At 44.9% G+C, this 16431-nt stretch overlaps 1 protein-coding gene across 1 annotated transcript in view; it reads left to right on the top strand.

Annotated features, from left to right (window-relative positions):
• Nucleotides 1-11326, top strand: part of Tfcp2l1 (transcription factor CP2-like 1) — a 55999-nt gene extending 44673 nt beyond the window's left edge. Inside the window, exons 12-15 of the mRNA XM_013020670.1 lie at nt 352-455; nt 1660-1802; nt 8639-8690; nt 10165-11326. Of these exons, the coding sequence (XP_012876124.1) occupies nt 352-455; nt 1660-1802; nt 8639-8690; nt 10165-10211 (346 nt within the window). The 3' untranslated portion in view covers nt 10212-11326. The remainder of the gene's footprint in view (nt 1-351; nt 456-1659; nt 1803-8638; nt 8691-10164) is intronic.
• The last annotated feature ends 5105 nt before the right edge of the window (nt 11327-16431 follow it).

Here is a 16431-nt window from a genome sequence, read left to right as displayed (position 1 = left end):
TTTTTTCTTTTTGCTTATGTGGTGCTGAGGAATTGAACCCAGGGCCTCAGGCATGCAAGGCAAGCACTCTACCACTGAGCCACCTTCCCAGCCCCTGGAAGGCTCTTTCTTGTAGAAACTAGAATGTCTGTCCATCACGCTTCCACCAGATAACCTGTATCAAGACAGGAAAATTGACCTGGACTGGATTCTTTCTCCTTTCATCCTTCCATGAAACTCAGTCTGCATCTCCACCTTTCATCTCCCTCCTTAGGTCCTACTCACTTCAGGCTCCCCTCTGTGTTCTGGAATATTCTAGCACAATGGAGCTTGGTGCATCACACCTGCTAATTATTTCCTTCCTCCTGCCAGGAATGTGAGGCCAAAGATGACCATCTATGTCTGTCAGGAGCTGGAGCAGAACCGAGTGCCCCTGCAGCAGAAGCGGGATGGCAGTGGAGAAAGTGGCCTGTGTGGTGAGTTGTGGGAACAGAGCCAGCTCCCAAGCCTGGGGACACTGCAGCCTACCTTCCAAGCCTGCCCCACCTAGTGCTTCCCTGGGAATGTTCAGGCCCTGTGCTCAGCTAGCTTCAAACCTTGATTCTATATTTCAGCCTCCTGAGTAGTAAGATTACAGGCATGAGCCACTAGCAGGGGCTTGTGCTTCCTTTTTTTTTTTTTTTTAGTCTGTTGGGGGGCTTGAACTCAGGGCCTGGCCACTGTCCCTGAACAAGTCACAGCTCCACTTCTGGTTTTCTGGTATCTCACAGACTTTCCTGCCTGGGCTGGCTTTGAATGGCAATCCTCAGATCTCAGCCTCCTGAGTAGTTAGGATTATAGGTGTGAGCCGCCAGCACCAGCTTGTTTACTTTTGAGGAACCTGAGTTCCCCCTATAATTGAACAATAGTGGCAGGTGTGATGATGCACTCCTATAACCTTAGCTACTCAGGAGGTTGAGACAATATGATAAAGATCTGAGCCAGCCCAGTCAAAAAATTAGCCATATCCTGTCTGAAAAACAAAAGCAAAAAGGAAGGTCTGGAGTGTAGCTCAAGTATAGAGTGCCAGCCTAGCAAGCTGAGGCCTGGAGTTCAAACATAGTACTCTCTCCACCCCTAAAAAAATAGAGTAAGCCACTCTGGTTGTCCCAGGAGTTTGCCTGGTGGATTTAGGTGTTGTTAATGGAAGCATATGCAGGTATTCTGACTTGCTGACAGTATAAGATCCCTCCTGTAGCCTCCCCTTTCCCTTTGGGGTCACAGTGCTAAGTTGATTTGTGTCAGGGAAGGACCAGACCTGTTCCCTTCTGTCATTGAGTAATGATTGTTTTAAATATTCCCCTCTCACCTGAAGCTGTTCAATAACTTGTTTAGACAGTGGGAAAATGGGAAAGTCAACACAGGCCTTCTCTACTCCCTCCTAAGCAGGGTGCACATTTGGCTACACATCAGAATCATGGGATGCTCCTCCAGCCTCCACCTCTCGCTGGGGGATCCTGGGCTGGGAAGTGGGTCCAGGGAACACTGGAAGTGCTCAAGAGAGACAGAAACAGGAATGAGGAGTCAGGGTCTGACATGTGCACCAGGAAATGAGTTGGGAGGTAGAGGGACAGAGAGAGGTAGGCTCATGCTAGTTTAATGACCATCTGAGAAGAAGGTGCTTGTTCTGCCCTTTTCCAGTGTACCAAGCCATCTTTTTGGAAGAGCTGACCACCTTGGAGCTGATTGAGAAGATTGCCAACCTGTACAGCATCCCCCCCCAGCACATCCATCGGGTCTACTGGCAGGGTCCCACGGGCATCCACGTGGTGGTGAGCAATGAGGTGAGGGTGCCACGATGGGGACTTTGGCCTTCTGGGAGGAGCCCCCCCCCCAATGACCTAACTTCCTCCCACTAAGCCCACATCATCAAGGTTCCATGCCTGGTCAACAGTGACCAAGCCATGAACACATGGGCTGTTAGTGAACATTCAGAATCCATGGTATAGCAAGAACTTCCTGTGTTTGGGCTGCTACAGCTGCCTGGGAGGCAGAGTCCTGAGACCACATCGGGTCTGGGTGGCTGCTGAATAGCTGCTCCTTGCCCTGCTGTTTGCTGCCCACCCTGCAGGACCTGGCGTGCTCAGTCATGTTGGTGGAAGTCAGGAAATGGTGCACCCCTAAAGTGGACAAGGTAGGGACCGGATGGAGTTGGGTGAAGGAGCAACTGTGGCTCATGGAAGATGACAGCAAGGCCTCTGCTAAGTGGTGAAGGTGTCCCAGTGCCAGGCCTGTGTAGGGCCCAAGTAGTCACCAGTGAAGGCGGCCCTACTGAATCTATGTCTGCTGATGGTTGACCAGCTTAGGCTTTCCTTTCATGTTAAAGAAAAGATGCTTTTAAGCTCGTTACATCCTGTTTCTTCCTCCCAACTGACTTTTTTGGTATGTGTGTTGGGGGGTAGTTTATTAGATATGAGTTCTCATGGACATTTCTGCCTGGACTGGCTTTGAACTGTAATCCTCTGACCTTAGCCTCTTGAATAGCTAGGAATACAAGTGTGAGTCACTAGCAGTTAGCCAGCTTACTGGATCAGATTCCTGGGACAATCAACTTGTGAAGACAAAAGGCTTATTTTATCTCACACTTTCCAAGTTTTCAGTCCATGATATATGGCTGGTTGTTTTGGGGCCTGGGTGAGACAGTACATCTTCTGGGAACATGTGGTTGAAGAAGTAACTTACCTCATGGTGGTTAAGAACCAGTGTGTGTGTGTGTGTGTGTGTGTGTCAGAGAGAGAGAGAGAGAGAACTGGGATCCCATTGTTCTTTTCAAGGACACTCTGCCATTGACCTAACAGCCTCTCATTAGGCCCTAACTCTTAAAGGTTCTTCTACTTTCTCAAACCCCAACCTGCAACATGAGGACCTTTAGGGGAAAGTAAAGAACCCAACTGTAGCAAGTGCTTACTATGCTCTGGTTCCTGCCTTATGTGGACATACAGCAACTCTATTATTCAATCCTGATTGTCTCTATGAAGTAGTTGAAGTTACCCCATCTCACAAATAGGAAACTGAGGCACAGAGAGACTAATTGCCCCAGGTGACACAGCTAGTAAGAGGTAGAACTGTGTTGAGAACTCAGGCGACCTAGCTGCCAAGCTTGAGATTGGAGCCAGTAGGGTATCCAGTAGGATGTATTGAAATAAGAGCTATGTTAGTGGGTACAGTAGTAGTCTCCTGAGCCCCCAGCTATCCCCAACCAGGTTCTATGAGTCCTGAAATCCATGGTGTAGAGGAAAATGGTGGCTAGAAAAGTAGAGAAACTATGGGCTTTAGGGTTGGGCTGGAATCCCTGTCCAGAGCTATCTCCTGGTAGTGGAACAATCTCAGGGAAATGTGGATGACCTCAGTTTCTGCATTAGCAGAGTGGGGGTGCTCACACTCATCAGTAAGGATGAAATGAGAAATCAGTGGTGGGTTCCAGGAGACCTTGGATCTTGTAATTGGCCATGCTTTGGCTGTGTACTTGCTATTTTTAGGCAAGATCTCTTTAGATTTGGCAGTGCATAGCACATAAGTCTGAATGCTGTGTGTTTCATAAGTTATCCACATTAGTTAATAGTCCTTTTGACATTTGTCACTGCAATTGTCAGAGTCCTTTACTGTTCATGAGTTTCTTCATGCCTGGGGACTGGCAAGGTGGTTTTTTCTTCCTCTTAAATGGTAATTCGAGAGAGGGATGGTGGATGAATGCAGTCAGAATACCTGATGTACACATATGAAAATGAAACTAGGAAACTTGAGGGGCTAGGTAGGGATGAATTGACGAGAGGGAGTGATCGATGGGGTGATACTGATCAAGATGCATTGTACACATAAATGGGTATGTTAAAGTAAAGCTCCTTTGAACAATTATTTGAGGACAATGAAAAAGAAAAAAAGTGTAATTCATAATTAGTATAGGTTGGAAGTGTAGAATCGCAGAAGACAACAGCCAAAGATCCTTCTTTTCCCGTCTCTTCCTAGAGGGACTGACATTAAGTTTGATAATGTATATGTGCTCACAAACACATGCACATGCATGTGTGTGTGTGTGTGTTGTGTATGTATGACATGTTTTGTGTGTGTGTGCTCATGCATATGTGTGCATGTGCATGGATGGCTTTGTGTTCTGTATATTCATGTATTTTGCATGGTTTGTATATGCACATGTGTTTATGTGTTGTGTATACATACATGTGTTGCATGTTTTGGGGTGTATGCATGTTTGTTTAGCAGGTATTAACATGCAGTTCGTGCCCGTGGCTCATGCCTGTAATCCTAGCTACTCAGGAGACTAAGATCTGAGGATCTCAATTCGAAACTAGGCCAAAAAGGAAAGTCCATGAGACTCATCGCCAATAACTACTGCAATAACTACTATAATAACTACTAAAGCCATAAGTGGAGTTGTGGCTCAAGTGGTAGAGCACTAGCTTTGTGCAAAAAAATCTCAGGGACAGCACCCAGGGATAGCCCTAAGTTCAAGTCTCAGGACTAGTACATGCAAAAAACAAAAAAAAAAAAACAAAAAAAAACAAAGTACTCAACATGCATCCAGCTATCTGTGACTATTATCAGCAACCCAGTCTTTTTCTCTAGGTCTCAAACGGTGTCTTTTGGTCCCCATTTACCAGTGAGGAAAGTGAAGGTCATAGTGCCTATCCTGAGGGCTTCCTTGAGAGTAGCCAGGAAGGTGGAGGGGTCTAATGATGGGCAGGGGTGGTGGCATGGGAGGTGTGTCCCTTTGTACTGAAGTCTGAATTTGTTTTTGTGACAAAAAGCAAGAATGTAGGGGAACCCTTACAGTTTTACAGGCCCCTGAGGAAGTTCCTTCCCCCCGTTTGCCCTGTGCCCTCAAGAACAGGCAGTTAAGCAAGTGAAGCAGAGAACAGAACTTGAATGCCACCTTGGCAAAGCAGGCGATTCCCATTCCCTGAAGTCACAGAATCAATTGGAAAGCTTGGGTTCTAAATTGCCCAGAGCGCTGGAGGCAGCCTGGCCAGCCACAGAGCCGGCCCCTGGGGTGCAAGGGCATTTAATTAAACAAGGGAGTTACTGATTAAGCCCATGTGGGCCCTGCTTACGGCTTTGCATGCCCAAGTGGCTGGGCTGCTGGGAGGCCTAGATGGAGCAGGCTGGTAGTATAAAATAAATGTACTTCATGCATCATTAGGCCCTCAGGGAGGGCTAGGGGTCGACAGATGGATGGATTTCTAAGATTTGAAGTTGGCATTAATGCAGAACAGGTGATAAAATGTGGGTTTCTTTTTTTCTGTGGTACTGGAAATTGAATCCAATGCTTTATAGGTGCCAGATAAATGCTATACCACTGAGCCACATCTTTGGCCCAAGGCTTACATTTTTTAATTTACAAAATATTTTTATTGTTGGTACTTTGGTTTGAATTCAGGGCTTCACATTTGCTAGGCATGTGCTCTGCCACTTGAGCTACATTCCTAACTCATTTAGCTTTATCTATTTTTCAGATAGGGTGTCATGCTTTTGCCTAGTCTGGCCTTGGACCATGATCATCTTCTCTATGTCTCCCACATAGCTGTGAGAGGTACCTGGTACCCTCTGACCAAGTAGATAGGGGTATGTATGGATGCCACCATACATGGATGCATTTTTTAAATTTGAAAAGGGGCTTTGTTACCCCCTTGACTGTAGTGTGCATGATTGTATACATGTGTATATTTTTAGCATTCTTTAGTGCATATTGGGAGACACAGCATGCATACGTGAAGTTTATAAAACACACAGTTTAATAACTGCCTGCTTCTCAGATGACTTGAATATTATTTTAGGAGCCTCTACAGCTTGTTCCATGTGTCAGCTCCCTGCTCCTGTGAAGTTTGTATTAATCATTCCCCTTTTCCTACTTAATATGGTTTTTGTTGGTGGTGGTGGTCATGGGGCTTGAATTCAGGGCCTGGGTGCTGTCCCTGAGCTTTTTCACTCAAGGCTAATGGTCTACCACTTTGAGCCAAGCACCACTCCTCGTTTTTTGGTGGTTAATTGGAGGTAAGCGTCTCATGGATTTTGCTGCCCAGCCTGGCTTTGAATTGTGATTCTTAGATCTCTGCTTCCAGAGTAGCTAGGATTATAGGCATGAATCACTGGTGCCTGGCTTAATATGTTGTTTTCCCCCCATTTTATTCTGATTCATGGAAGCAGAATACTAGTATATATTTCTGCAACTCCCTTCTCATTCTTTGCTATGTTTCTGAGTCTCAGGTATGCTGAGGTGCATGGCTTGCGGTCTGTTGGTGACATCAGTAATAAAGATCTCAATTGATTTGCAATTCTGCTATTGATTGACATTAGGACTGGTTCTAGTTTTGTGTTAGTACACATAATGCTGCTGTAAACATTCTTTTTTCCCTTCCTTAAAAAAAAATGCCTGTTCCAGGGCTTAAAGTGAGGACCTCATGCTTGCCCAGCTTTCTTGCCTGTAGCTGGAGCTCTACCACTTTAGCCACACCTCCAATCTGGTATTTTGCTGGTTAATTGGAGATAGAGTCTCACAGACTTTTCTACCTGGGATGGCTTTGAACCTCAATATTCAGATATCAGCCTCTTCTTCCTGAGTTGCTAGGATTACAGGTATGAGCCACCAGTGCCTGGCCTAAACATTTTTATATATGCATTTGTATATATGCAAAAGGAGTTAATCTAGGACATACATCTTGGATGAGAATATACATGTTACTCTTGATCAGGTTATACGAAGTCTTCTGGATTTCCACTCCTCTATCAACAGATGACAGTTGACATTACTCTATCTTGGTTATATTTTCATCATTGAAAATAGCCCCATTTATAGCTGGGGCCATGGAGATAGAAAGACTTGTCTAAGGTCACTGCATAGTTGATAACAATTAGAACTCTAGAGAGATGGTTTGAGAATCATTAATTTCTTACCATATCAGTAGACATGGGGAGTCTATTCTTCTATAGTTTTTTTTTCTTATAGGCTGCTGATACGCATATCTCACTAATTACCCTTTTGTTTAAAAAGTAATTTACTGAGGCCAGGTGCTGATATAATCCAAACTACCTGAGAATGAGATTCAGAGGATTTAGGCTTGAGGCTAGCCTGAGCAAAACAGTCCACGAGGCCCCTTCTCAACCGAAGCTAGGTGCAGTGGCATTGCCTGTCATTGTAAGCTATGTAGGAGACTGGAATTGGGTTTCAGGCCATCTGGGGCAGCAAAGTCTGTCAGACTCCATTGAATGAAGAGACGCGGGATGCAGTGGCATGCACCTGTCACCCCAGCAGAGCCAGGAAGCCTAATATAGGCAAACTGTAGTCCAGGCACTCATCATGGTAGGAAAGGAGACTGTATCTAAACATAACCAGTGAAAAACAGGACCGGAGACATGGCTCAGCAATAGAGTTCCTGCCTAGTCAGAGGAAGGCACTGAAGTTCAAACTCCAGTACTGCAAAAGCAAAATAAAACAAACAAAAAAAGCCGATTACAGTCACATAGCCCTTAAACAATGAGATAGATATCTTTTATGAAAGTGTCCTTAGGAAATTTCATCATTATCCAGACACCCCAAGTAGTACTGACACAAGCACTAATGGTCTGGGTCAATTGCTCAATGTAATCAAGAGGTACAACAGATGAGAGGTGTGTGTGTGTGGCTGATGCTGACATATTACTACACAGTTTAAAGAACACTTACAAGTAGAAGGAACACACTCTAAAGCAACAAGTAAACATACAGCATGCTAATGATATAAGCCTGTACCGTTAATACCATTGTCATCTTCACGAACTAGTGCTGTGTACTGTGTGTAATTGTACCCACAACACTGACAGCACGGGAGGCTGTTGAACCCAACGTCAGCACACACATGAACATTGCACTGTAGCTGCTATGTTACCATGGTGGCAGGGCCACTGGTAGTAGGAAGTTTTCAGCTCTGTTATAATAACATGGTACTGCCATTGTGTATACAGTCCATTGTTAATCGAAATGTGACTAGTTTTTTTGTCTGTTTTACATATACATTCATATAATGAATTCTTCACAGAGATTGAAAGATACAGTAACTAAAAAAAAGCAAAATAAATACAAACAATCTATACCCCTGTGTGCAATGATACTGTCTTGAAGGGTCTCCTTCCAGGCTGTTTCTTTCCTATCTGTAATAGGCAAGTTCCTATTACTTAAAATTGCAGTTGTGTTACATAGTGACTGTGTGTCATTTTCCAGTTGTGGCTGTAGTGGTGTATTTTTGTGTGAATACAATGGTAGTGTTATTTGTATAATTGTTTGCCTGGGCAAAGAGGGTTTTTAAAATTATTAACTGATCAAGCTAAGTACTAGTGGTTCATACCTTTAATCCAAGCTAACTCAGGACTCTGAAATCTGAGGATCACAGTTTGCAGCCAGTCTTGGTAAGAAAGTAAGTCTGTGAGATTCTTATTTCTAAGTAACCACCAAAAAGCTGGAAGTGGATCTGTGTCTCAAGTGGTAGAACACCAGCCTTAAGTGAAAAAGCTAAGAGACAGGCCCTGAGTTCAAGCCCCAGTACCAGCACAGATAGATAGATATATAGATAGACAGACAGATAGATAGATAGATGTGGTTATTGAAGAAACATGTCTCTCCTTTGCCTTTCAGATGGTCCAGAATTTCCAAGATGAGTCATGTTTTATCCTCAGCACATTAAAAGGTAAATCTCCTGTCATCTTGTTTAATTGAAGTGTGTTGTCTACATCCTTTTGTCTACATCGTCCATGGCATCTCTTGGGCAAGGTAGGGTGGGGTGGATACATGGGCAGGACCTGCCTGAATAGGGCCCCTTCTGAGGATGGCTTTCTGGGATCAGCCTTTGGGAGTAAGGAAGCCAAGCTAGCCCTAGCTAGCCAAAATGAACATGATTGAACCAAAGGAACTTCTGAAGGGGAAATCCTGGACCAGGCAGTCTGTAGTCCCTGAATTTCATGAGTTACGACTTTTCATTGTCTCTAGGAAGCCCAAGCATGGATTACAATGGTAGGCAGAGTATGTTGGGGACTTCAAAGGGGGACAGCGTTAGCATGCCCACTCTCTGCCCAGAGAGAGACCCTCTGCGACTGGAGATATGTTTTCATAGATGGTAAAGAAAGCCTTACAGTAGCTTGCCTTGGGAAAAGTGGATGTGTGGGCTATTTCAGAACAGAAGACTGGACCATGGGCCTTGTTCTGGTCTGAGGGTCTAGTGTGAGGAAGTTTTCCATTATTTTTAAAAAAATACCTGAGTTAGTCAACTTAAAGAGAGGAAAGGTTTATTTTGGCTCCTGATTTCAGAGGTTGCAATCCATTGGCCTCACTGCTTTTGGGCCTATGGTGAAGCAGTACATCATGGTGGAAGTATGCGGTATAGTAAACTGCTCATCTTACCAAAGTTGGCAAGAGAGACAGAGGAGGGCTACATTCCGACATTCCATTCAAGGGCACACTGCCATCGCTAACTTCTTCCCATTATTAGCCCCCTCTCTTAAAGGTTTCTCTGCCTCATAATAGTGTCACAGGTTGGTGACCAGCCCTGTCACTGATGAGCTTTGGGCACATTTACAATCATAAGCACATATATAATTCCAAAGACACCGCCATTGTTATGGGCCTGGAACCTATAATATTCCTGAAAACCATAGTTAGATAGGTGCTTTTGTCTTTTGGTGTAGGGCTGTGATAGAAAGGCCCATTGTCAAAAAGAAACTGGAGCCGGGGCACCAGTTTCTAATACCTGTAATCTTAGTTACTCTGGAGGCTGAGATCTGAGGAACATTCTTTGAGGCCAGACCAGGCAGAAAAGTCCATGATAGTCCTGTCTCCAATTAACTACCAAAAAGCTAGAGGTGGAGCTGGGATTGAAGTGGTAGGGTGCCAGCCTGAACAGATAAGCTAAACAAGAGCATGAGGTCCTGAGTTCAATAACACCACCCCCCTTCACACACACACACACACACCCCTAGGTAAGTTGGCTGCCAAGTTGTGTACTAGAATAAATTTGTGCTTCTGTTATGTGGCCTATTTGGTGTATGGCCTATTTGGTGGTCTCTGCTGGTACTCTGATACCACACCCTTTAAGACTCCCAACCTCCCAAATAGTACCTCATTGGCCTTGGTTGCTTTGAAGTATGCCCCGTGTTTCTGTCTTGCAGCCGAGAGCAATGATGGCTACCACATCATCCTGAAATGTGGACTGTGAGCAGAAGTAAGACATGCATCTACCCCAGCCCCATGGACCCCTGGGATGTTAGAAATTTCACCACTGTTCACTGCTGTCTACCTGACAAGCTGAGGCTAGGAGGAACCCTGACTGCCCCAGGCCATTCAAGCTACGGACGATCAACCTGCAGAAATCGTGGACACAAAAGCCAGCATGCAGAAAGTGATTGGCTTCAACTTGCTTCCTCTTGGCCTCCAGTTTTTGAAGAGTTTCTTGTTCTGTTTCTCAACTTTGATTCTCTAAAAGCGGCCAACAGTGGGGTTATCTCTGAAATCCCAAGCCCCTTAGGTAGAAGCTCATTGGGTGTCTTTGTGCCACCTCTATTGGTCCCTTCTTCCCACTCCCCTGTCACTAGAAGCCATCCTCACCCTGTGCCTTTTCTCCATCCCTGGTGCTGGCTTCCTGGCCAGCTCTGCTGACCTGATGCACTTTGCCTTTTTGTTCTTCACTTGCTTCCCCTCTCAGTGACCCCACTAGACTGGAGTTATTCTGTGCCTTCCACTTCTTAACTTTTATCTTGTTTCTAAGGATCTGCTGCTGCCCAGACCAAAGGGGTATTCATGTCTCTGCATTGGCATAATGGGTAGATATTGCTATGTATTTGTATAGTCTGTCTCCTGGAGCTAATTCCAGGACCCACTTGAGGGCCAGGCGGTGGAGTGGAAATAGAAAGATACCTTTACAAACATCTTTATACTGATGAGAACAAAATGATTCCTCCTGAGCTACTTTGGCATAGTTCTGTTTCCTAAGAAGTTATAGGTAAGAAGGACCCAGAAGTAAGCATTACTTCATATTATCAGGTAACCTTGACCATTAAAGTACCAGACTTTTGGGTTAGGGGGTGTATAGCTTAGTGGTATAGCATTTACTCAGCATATGTGAGCCTCTGTGTTTCATCCCCACCACTGTGAAACAAGCAAACTAACACACCCTTAAGAGAACTTACAAAATTCCATTTAGAGAAGGCTTCAGTTAGTCACCCACCCATCTGGCAGTTTCCCTGGGTTTTTGTGGGGCTCTTCATTCAAGTTCTCATCTTTTGTTTTTTTGTCGGTATGGGGCTTGAACTCAGGGTCTGGGCTTGTCCCTGAGCTTTTACACTCAAGGCTAGTGCTTTACCACTTTGAGCCACAGAGCCACTTCCTTTTTCTGTTTTAGTGGGTATGTTCAGGGTACTTCACCTCTATTGGAATAGTTGGATCTCTTTCTTATCTGTAGGGAAATGGACTTAAGAATCTATCTTTGTCTTGCCTCTGTTTTGGTATCCTGTGATCTGTGCTGGCCAGGGCTCCATCTTGTTTCCCATTTAAATCATCTTCTAAGCCACAGATCACTTAAGTGGATTCCACAGCTTCTGAAATAGAGCTTTTGTGGAATCTAGTGAGTGGCTCAAAGAAATCAGAATTGGGCTAACCTTGTTTCTCAGATGGGGAGACTGAGGGACACAGCCATCTGTATGATATCTTATAGAGATATATCATACAAACCAGGACAAATCAAGGGTTATTGAATTGATGGTATTTTGTAGGTTCTTTATCACTTTATACACATAATTTGTGAAAATATTCCCTAGTTATAACAGGCATTGGTGACTCATACCTGTAATGCTAACTACTCAGGAGGCTGAGATCTAAGGATCGCCGTTCAAAACCAGCCTCTGCAGGGAAGTTCATGAGACTCTTATCTCCAATTATCTAGCAGAAAGATGGAAATGAAGCTGTGGCTCAAGTGGTAGAGTATTAGTTTAGAGCAAAAATGCTCAGGGACCCTGTCCCTGAGTTCAAGCCCCAGGACTGGTACACACACACACACACACAATGTTCCCTATTCTGTAAGTTGTCTTCACTCTAAATAATGGTGTTATTTGAAATACAGAAGTTTTAACCTTGGGTGATGTCCAAATTTCCTTATTTTTCTTTTGTCACTTGTGCTCTTGGGATCCTCTCTAAGAATTCATTTCCTAATCCAAGGTTAGGGAATTTTTCTTCACTGTTTTCACCCATTTTTGAGTTTCATACATGAAGTAGTGATCTACATTAGCTTAGGAGGATTTCATTGTGACATTTCCACACATGTATCAATGCATTCTAGTCAGTCTCCCCCATCACTCCCACTTAGTTCACTCCCCCTTCTTAACACAACTTTAGCAGTTTTCATTGTTCTATTTTCATGCATGCCAACAATTGACTTTGACTATATTCATCCTTTCATTCTCCTTAGCCAAACTCCTCCTCCCAGTACACCCCCTCCCCAACAACAGAGCCTGTCTCTCTCTTTCTTTCCCCACTCTTGATCTCAGTTTTCATTGAGGTTCTTCATGCTGCTTTCATATAGAGTTGCTCATATAGAGTATCTCAAAATTGTTCTTTTTTTAGTGTATCTACTTATTTCATCACTGATTACTGAAATGTTTGTGTTTACTTGAAGAATTGCCTTGGCTCCTTTGCTAGAGGTCCTGGGTTCTTACTAATTCCTCCCTTCCTGTCCCTTCCTGTCCCCTCCCATCCCCTCCCATCCCCTCCTATCCCCTCCTATCCCCTCTTATCTTCTCCTCATTTTCCTTTTCCTTTTCTTTCACACAATCCTGCCTTTGGGAGGCTCACCTCCTCCTGACTCCCCACCCCCACTCTGTATTTGTCTCCACTATTTTTGTATCTCCCTTGCTATTCTGTTACTGCTTTCTTTCCCTTTCTTTACTTGTCTCAGTAGTGTGGGGCTATACTTGTCTGATATTCTGCCATCTTTCTTGGTGTGTATTCCACGTCTTAGTCCTATAGAAACATCAAGACCAATCATTTCCTTCTTTGAACAAGTTAAGACACATAGAAGTGGAATAATTCTAGGTCACACAGCTCAGTAGTGGGAGGATCAGGTCTGGACCTATGGTTTGGCCTTCAAGGCTCCCCTGGCCACCACATCAGTGATGTTATTACCCAGGCCAAGTGAAGGTAGGCTAAAGTTTCAACTCTTAGGAAATGTGGGAAATTATTTTTCTACTTCTTAGTTCCAAAAGAAGGACTAATAAAGGTCTGTTATCTGAAGTCTACTGTTAGTAGAGTCTTACATTCTCTGATGTGCCTGGTGATGTCTTTTCTCATTAATCTTCCAGTGGTTAAAAACAGCTTTCAAAGGAAGAAAAAATGCCCAAAGAGGACAAGTAGTAAATCAATACCCAAATATCTCAGATGCCTAATAATTCATCATTTTACTCTTTGCATGAGAGTCATGAGATAAAGCTTTAGGTCTTATTAAAACGCAGAAAGGCACCAGGCTTCTGATCTCTGTCTAGTTTTTCTTATGGACTGTGAGTCTAGTGGTCTGGGCTGGCTGGACAGGGTGGTAGTGCCTCCAGGGCCCTCTGCACCAGCATGCCATGTGTTTTAGGCTGAGGCCTTTTGATGGCAAAGGTTTTTAAGAAGACACATGTTTTCATTTCACAGTTCAGTCTACCATCTTGCATTAGAACACAAATTCTGAGTTCTTTGCTATGTGGCCATCCCGATTGTTCATTCTGTCTGCAAGGTTGTCTGTCATAAACCTTCCCTGCTTACCTTTACAACAAGGAGATGTTGGCTGTGATTGGGGGAGAAGAGGGGTGGCATGCCTTTGGTAAGAGCAGTGAGGAGACAGAGGTCCCAGGCAAAGGTCCGGCATTGTCCTAGTGACCTCTCAGCTACCCAGGCAACCTCTGGCTGCTTGAGCTGTGAACCTAGAGAGGGCTTTACCAGGAAAGGAAAGGGCCACACAGAGCAGCATGTCACAAGTTTCCAAGTCCAATGTTGCTTCGGGGGCTGGCTGGCGTGGCTGAAGGTCTGAAAATCATTAACGGGTTGATGAAGTAAATGGACTGGGTCTTTTGCTGTTGTCAGTGGAAATAAGGGAGAAAGCCCCCAGGCTCTGAGGAAAGGTGGTGAGAGCTGAGAGGGGGTAGGGACATGGGGAAGTGGGTGTTGGCACTGCCTTTGGTGCCGAAGGAGGGAAGGGACCAAGAATGAGAAGTCTCAAGTCTATGCACAGCCGGAGTGTCTGTCCCCCTTAAAAACACTGGCTGGGTGCTCAGTGGATGGGGGAGCTCAGTGGTAGTTAGAGCTCTAGGCTCTGCATTCAAACCCTGGGAGCACCAAGAAAAAGAAAAAGACAGACCCAGGAAACTTAGAGTCCATGAAGGGTAGCAGGGCTTGCCTTTTGTTGCCCCTTTATCAAAACCATACAATGGACATGACCTTTGCGTAGTGACACTAGTGTGCAAGTTGGTGTGTACTGACTTGAGTTGGATGGTTTCTGTCAAGTCTTTAGGAATAAACTCTAGCTCCCACCTGGAGTGCTCATAGTAGGCCACAGGCATGGCCGCTCATTGGCTACATCAGAGAAGAGAGAGAGAGAGTGTGTGTGTGTGTGTGTGTGTGTGTGTGTGTACCCCTAGTATAGCATGGTTTGGCCCAAACCACTTTTGCCTTTGCGAAGAACAAACTTCCCCGTGAAACATGGTTCCTTCTGGTGTTGGGGGAACCCTCCTGGAGGTAGAGAAGCTGGTGAGGGAGTTGCATCCCTAGGTCAGCTCTTTGAGGAGCGTGAGTGGTGCTGGCAGCTGGTATCTGACAGCCACCCCATGAACAAGGTCCCTGATAGATCCTCCCTGCAGTCCCCCAGGATGCTGCTGCTTCCCTACTGCCCTTCCCCCTCGGGTAATGCCCTCTGTGTCTTACTAGTCTGACTGGCCATTATGGAATGTCTGAACCTTCTCCTTTCCCTTCTCTTCACCCTTTGGGAACAGGGCAGTGGGACCTGAGGGCCAGTGAATGCCAGGCAGGCACCTCCTTCTGGGGGGAGAGCTTATACCTGTCTCTGCCAAAGCACCTGGTGGAGGTGGGGGGGAGGAATGTCTGCTCCCTCTTCTAGAGTCCAGAGTGCCTAGGTCCTCATTCCTCTTATTCCAAGGAGACTCCCTCCACTCTTCAGCTGCAGGGGACAGGGGAACTTTGCATCCTGGGACATGCTCAGGCCTTCATCAGAGAGAACAGTATAATCCCCACCTGTCTCCCAGGTCAGGTGGGCTAAACCAACACTGCCTTTTTTTTCTGACAGCAATCAGATGATAGGATCAGTATCTTCAGATTCCATTAAGGGAAAAGATAGCCCCCTCACCTAAAAACAAAAAACACTCTTCTTATTAGTAAGTCTCTTTACCAAAAAAGCTACATTTTGAATTGCATAACTTAAACTGTAGAGGCCTGGGAATGTGGTTCAGGGGCAGAGTGCTTCCTAGTGAGCAAGACCCTGGGTTTCATCCCTAGCATCAAAAAGAAAAGAAAAAGGGAAAAAAGAAAAAAAGTTGTGGACAGTAAAATAAAATTAGTTATGGAAATTTATTTTCTCTTGTGTCAATGTAATGTCAATTTTGCCCTTGTCCCTTAAAGCCTAAAATATTTATTCTCTCACCCTTTACACAAAAAGTTTACCAGTCTCTGAGCTAACCTTCATTACTCTCTCTCTCTGATTTTGTTAACTAATAAAAGTATAAACTTAGAAGTAGGAGGTGGATGCAGATGAATTTCTCTGAGTGCCCCCTACCTGGTGTCTCACTTTCTTTAGTCTTATTTCCTGTGTGGCTGAAAATGAAGGTTCTGGTCCTCAAACCCCAGGCTTCCCAATAGATCATCCTAGCCTCTGGGGGAGGGGAAATATAGAAGTGTCTGCTTCCCTGCCTACTCCCTGTTCTTGGAGCCCTGGGTCACCTGGCAAGGGTCCTAGGGCTTGACACCAGAAAGGGTTTTTGTGCTAGCATTTTAGGACTGCTGAGATACAGGGAGTAATGGTTGCCACTCAGCTGGTCACTGGAACACTTCTGTCCTGGAAGGAGACTGCTTGATCTCACCTCCAACTTGTGCCTGAAGGATGGAGACTCTCTTCCACTAAGCTTCTCTGGGGTGGGCAGATGCCCCTGGACCTGTCTAGTGGTGCTCTCCTTACTTGGGGTGGCTGAAGTATGGCATTGCCAAGGCAATTTATGTAAGAAACAAATGAATTTCATCTTTTAGGTTTGGATCCCATCACTCAGATACCTCATTGTGTATGTGTAGATATTCCAAAATCTGAAACAGTTTGTTCCCAGTGTATTTGGATACAAGATGGTCAACCTATAATAGATTGAGCCAGGATGAGTATCTCATTGTCCAACCTGAATCCCTACCCAGGC

Source organism: Dipodomys ordii, unplaced genomic scaffold (genome assembly GCF_000151885.1).
Source record: "Dipodomys ordii isolate 6190 unplaced genomic scaffold, Dord_2.0 Scaffold52, whole genome shotgun sequence".
Lineage (NCBI taxonomy): Eukaryota > Metazoa > Chordata > Mammalia > Rodentia > Heteromyidae > Dipodomys > Dipodomys ordii.
The sequence above is the reverse complement of the archived record's forward strand: the minus strand, read 5'-3'. Positions and strand labels throughout refer to the sequence as shown.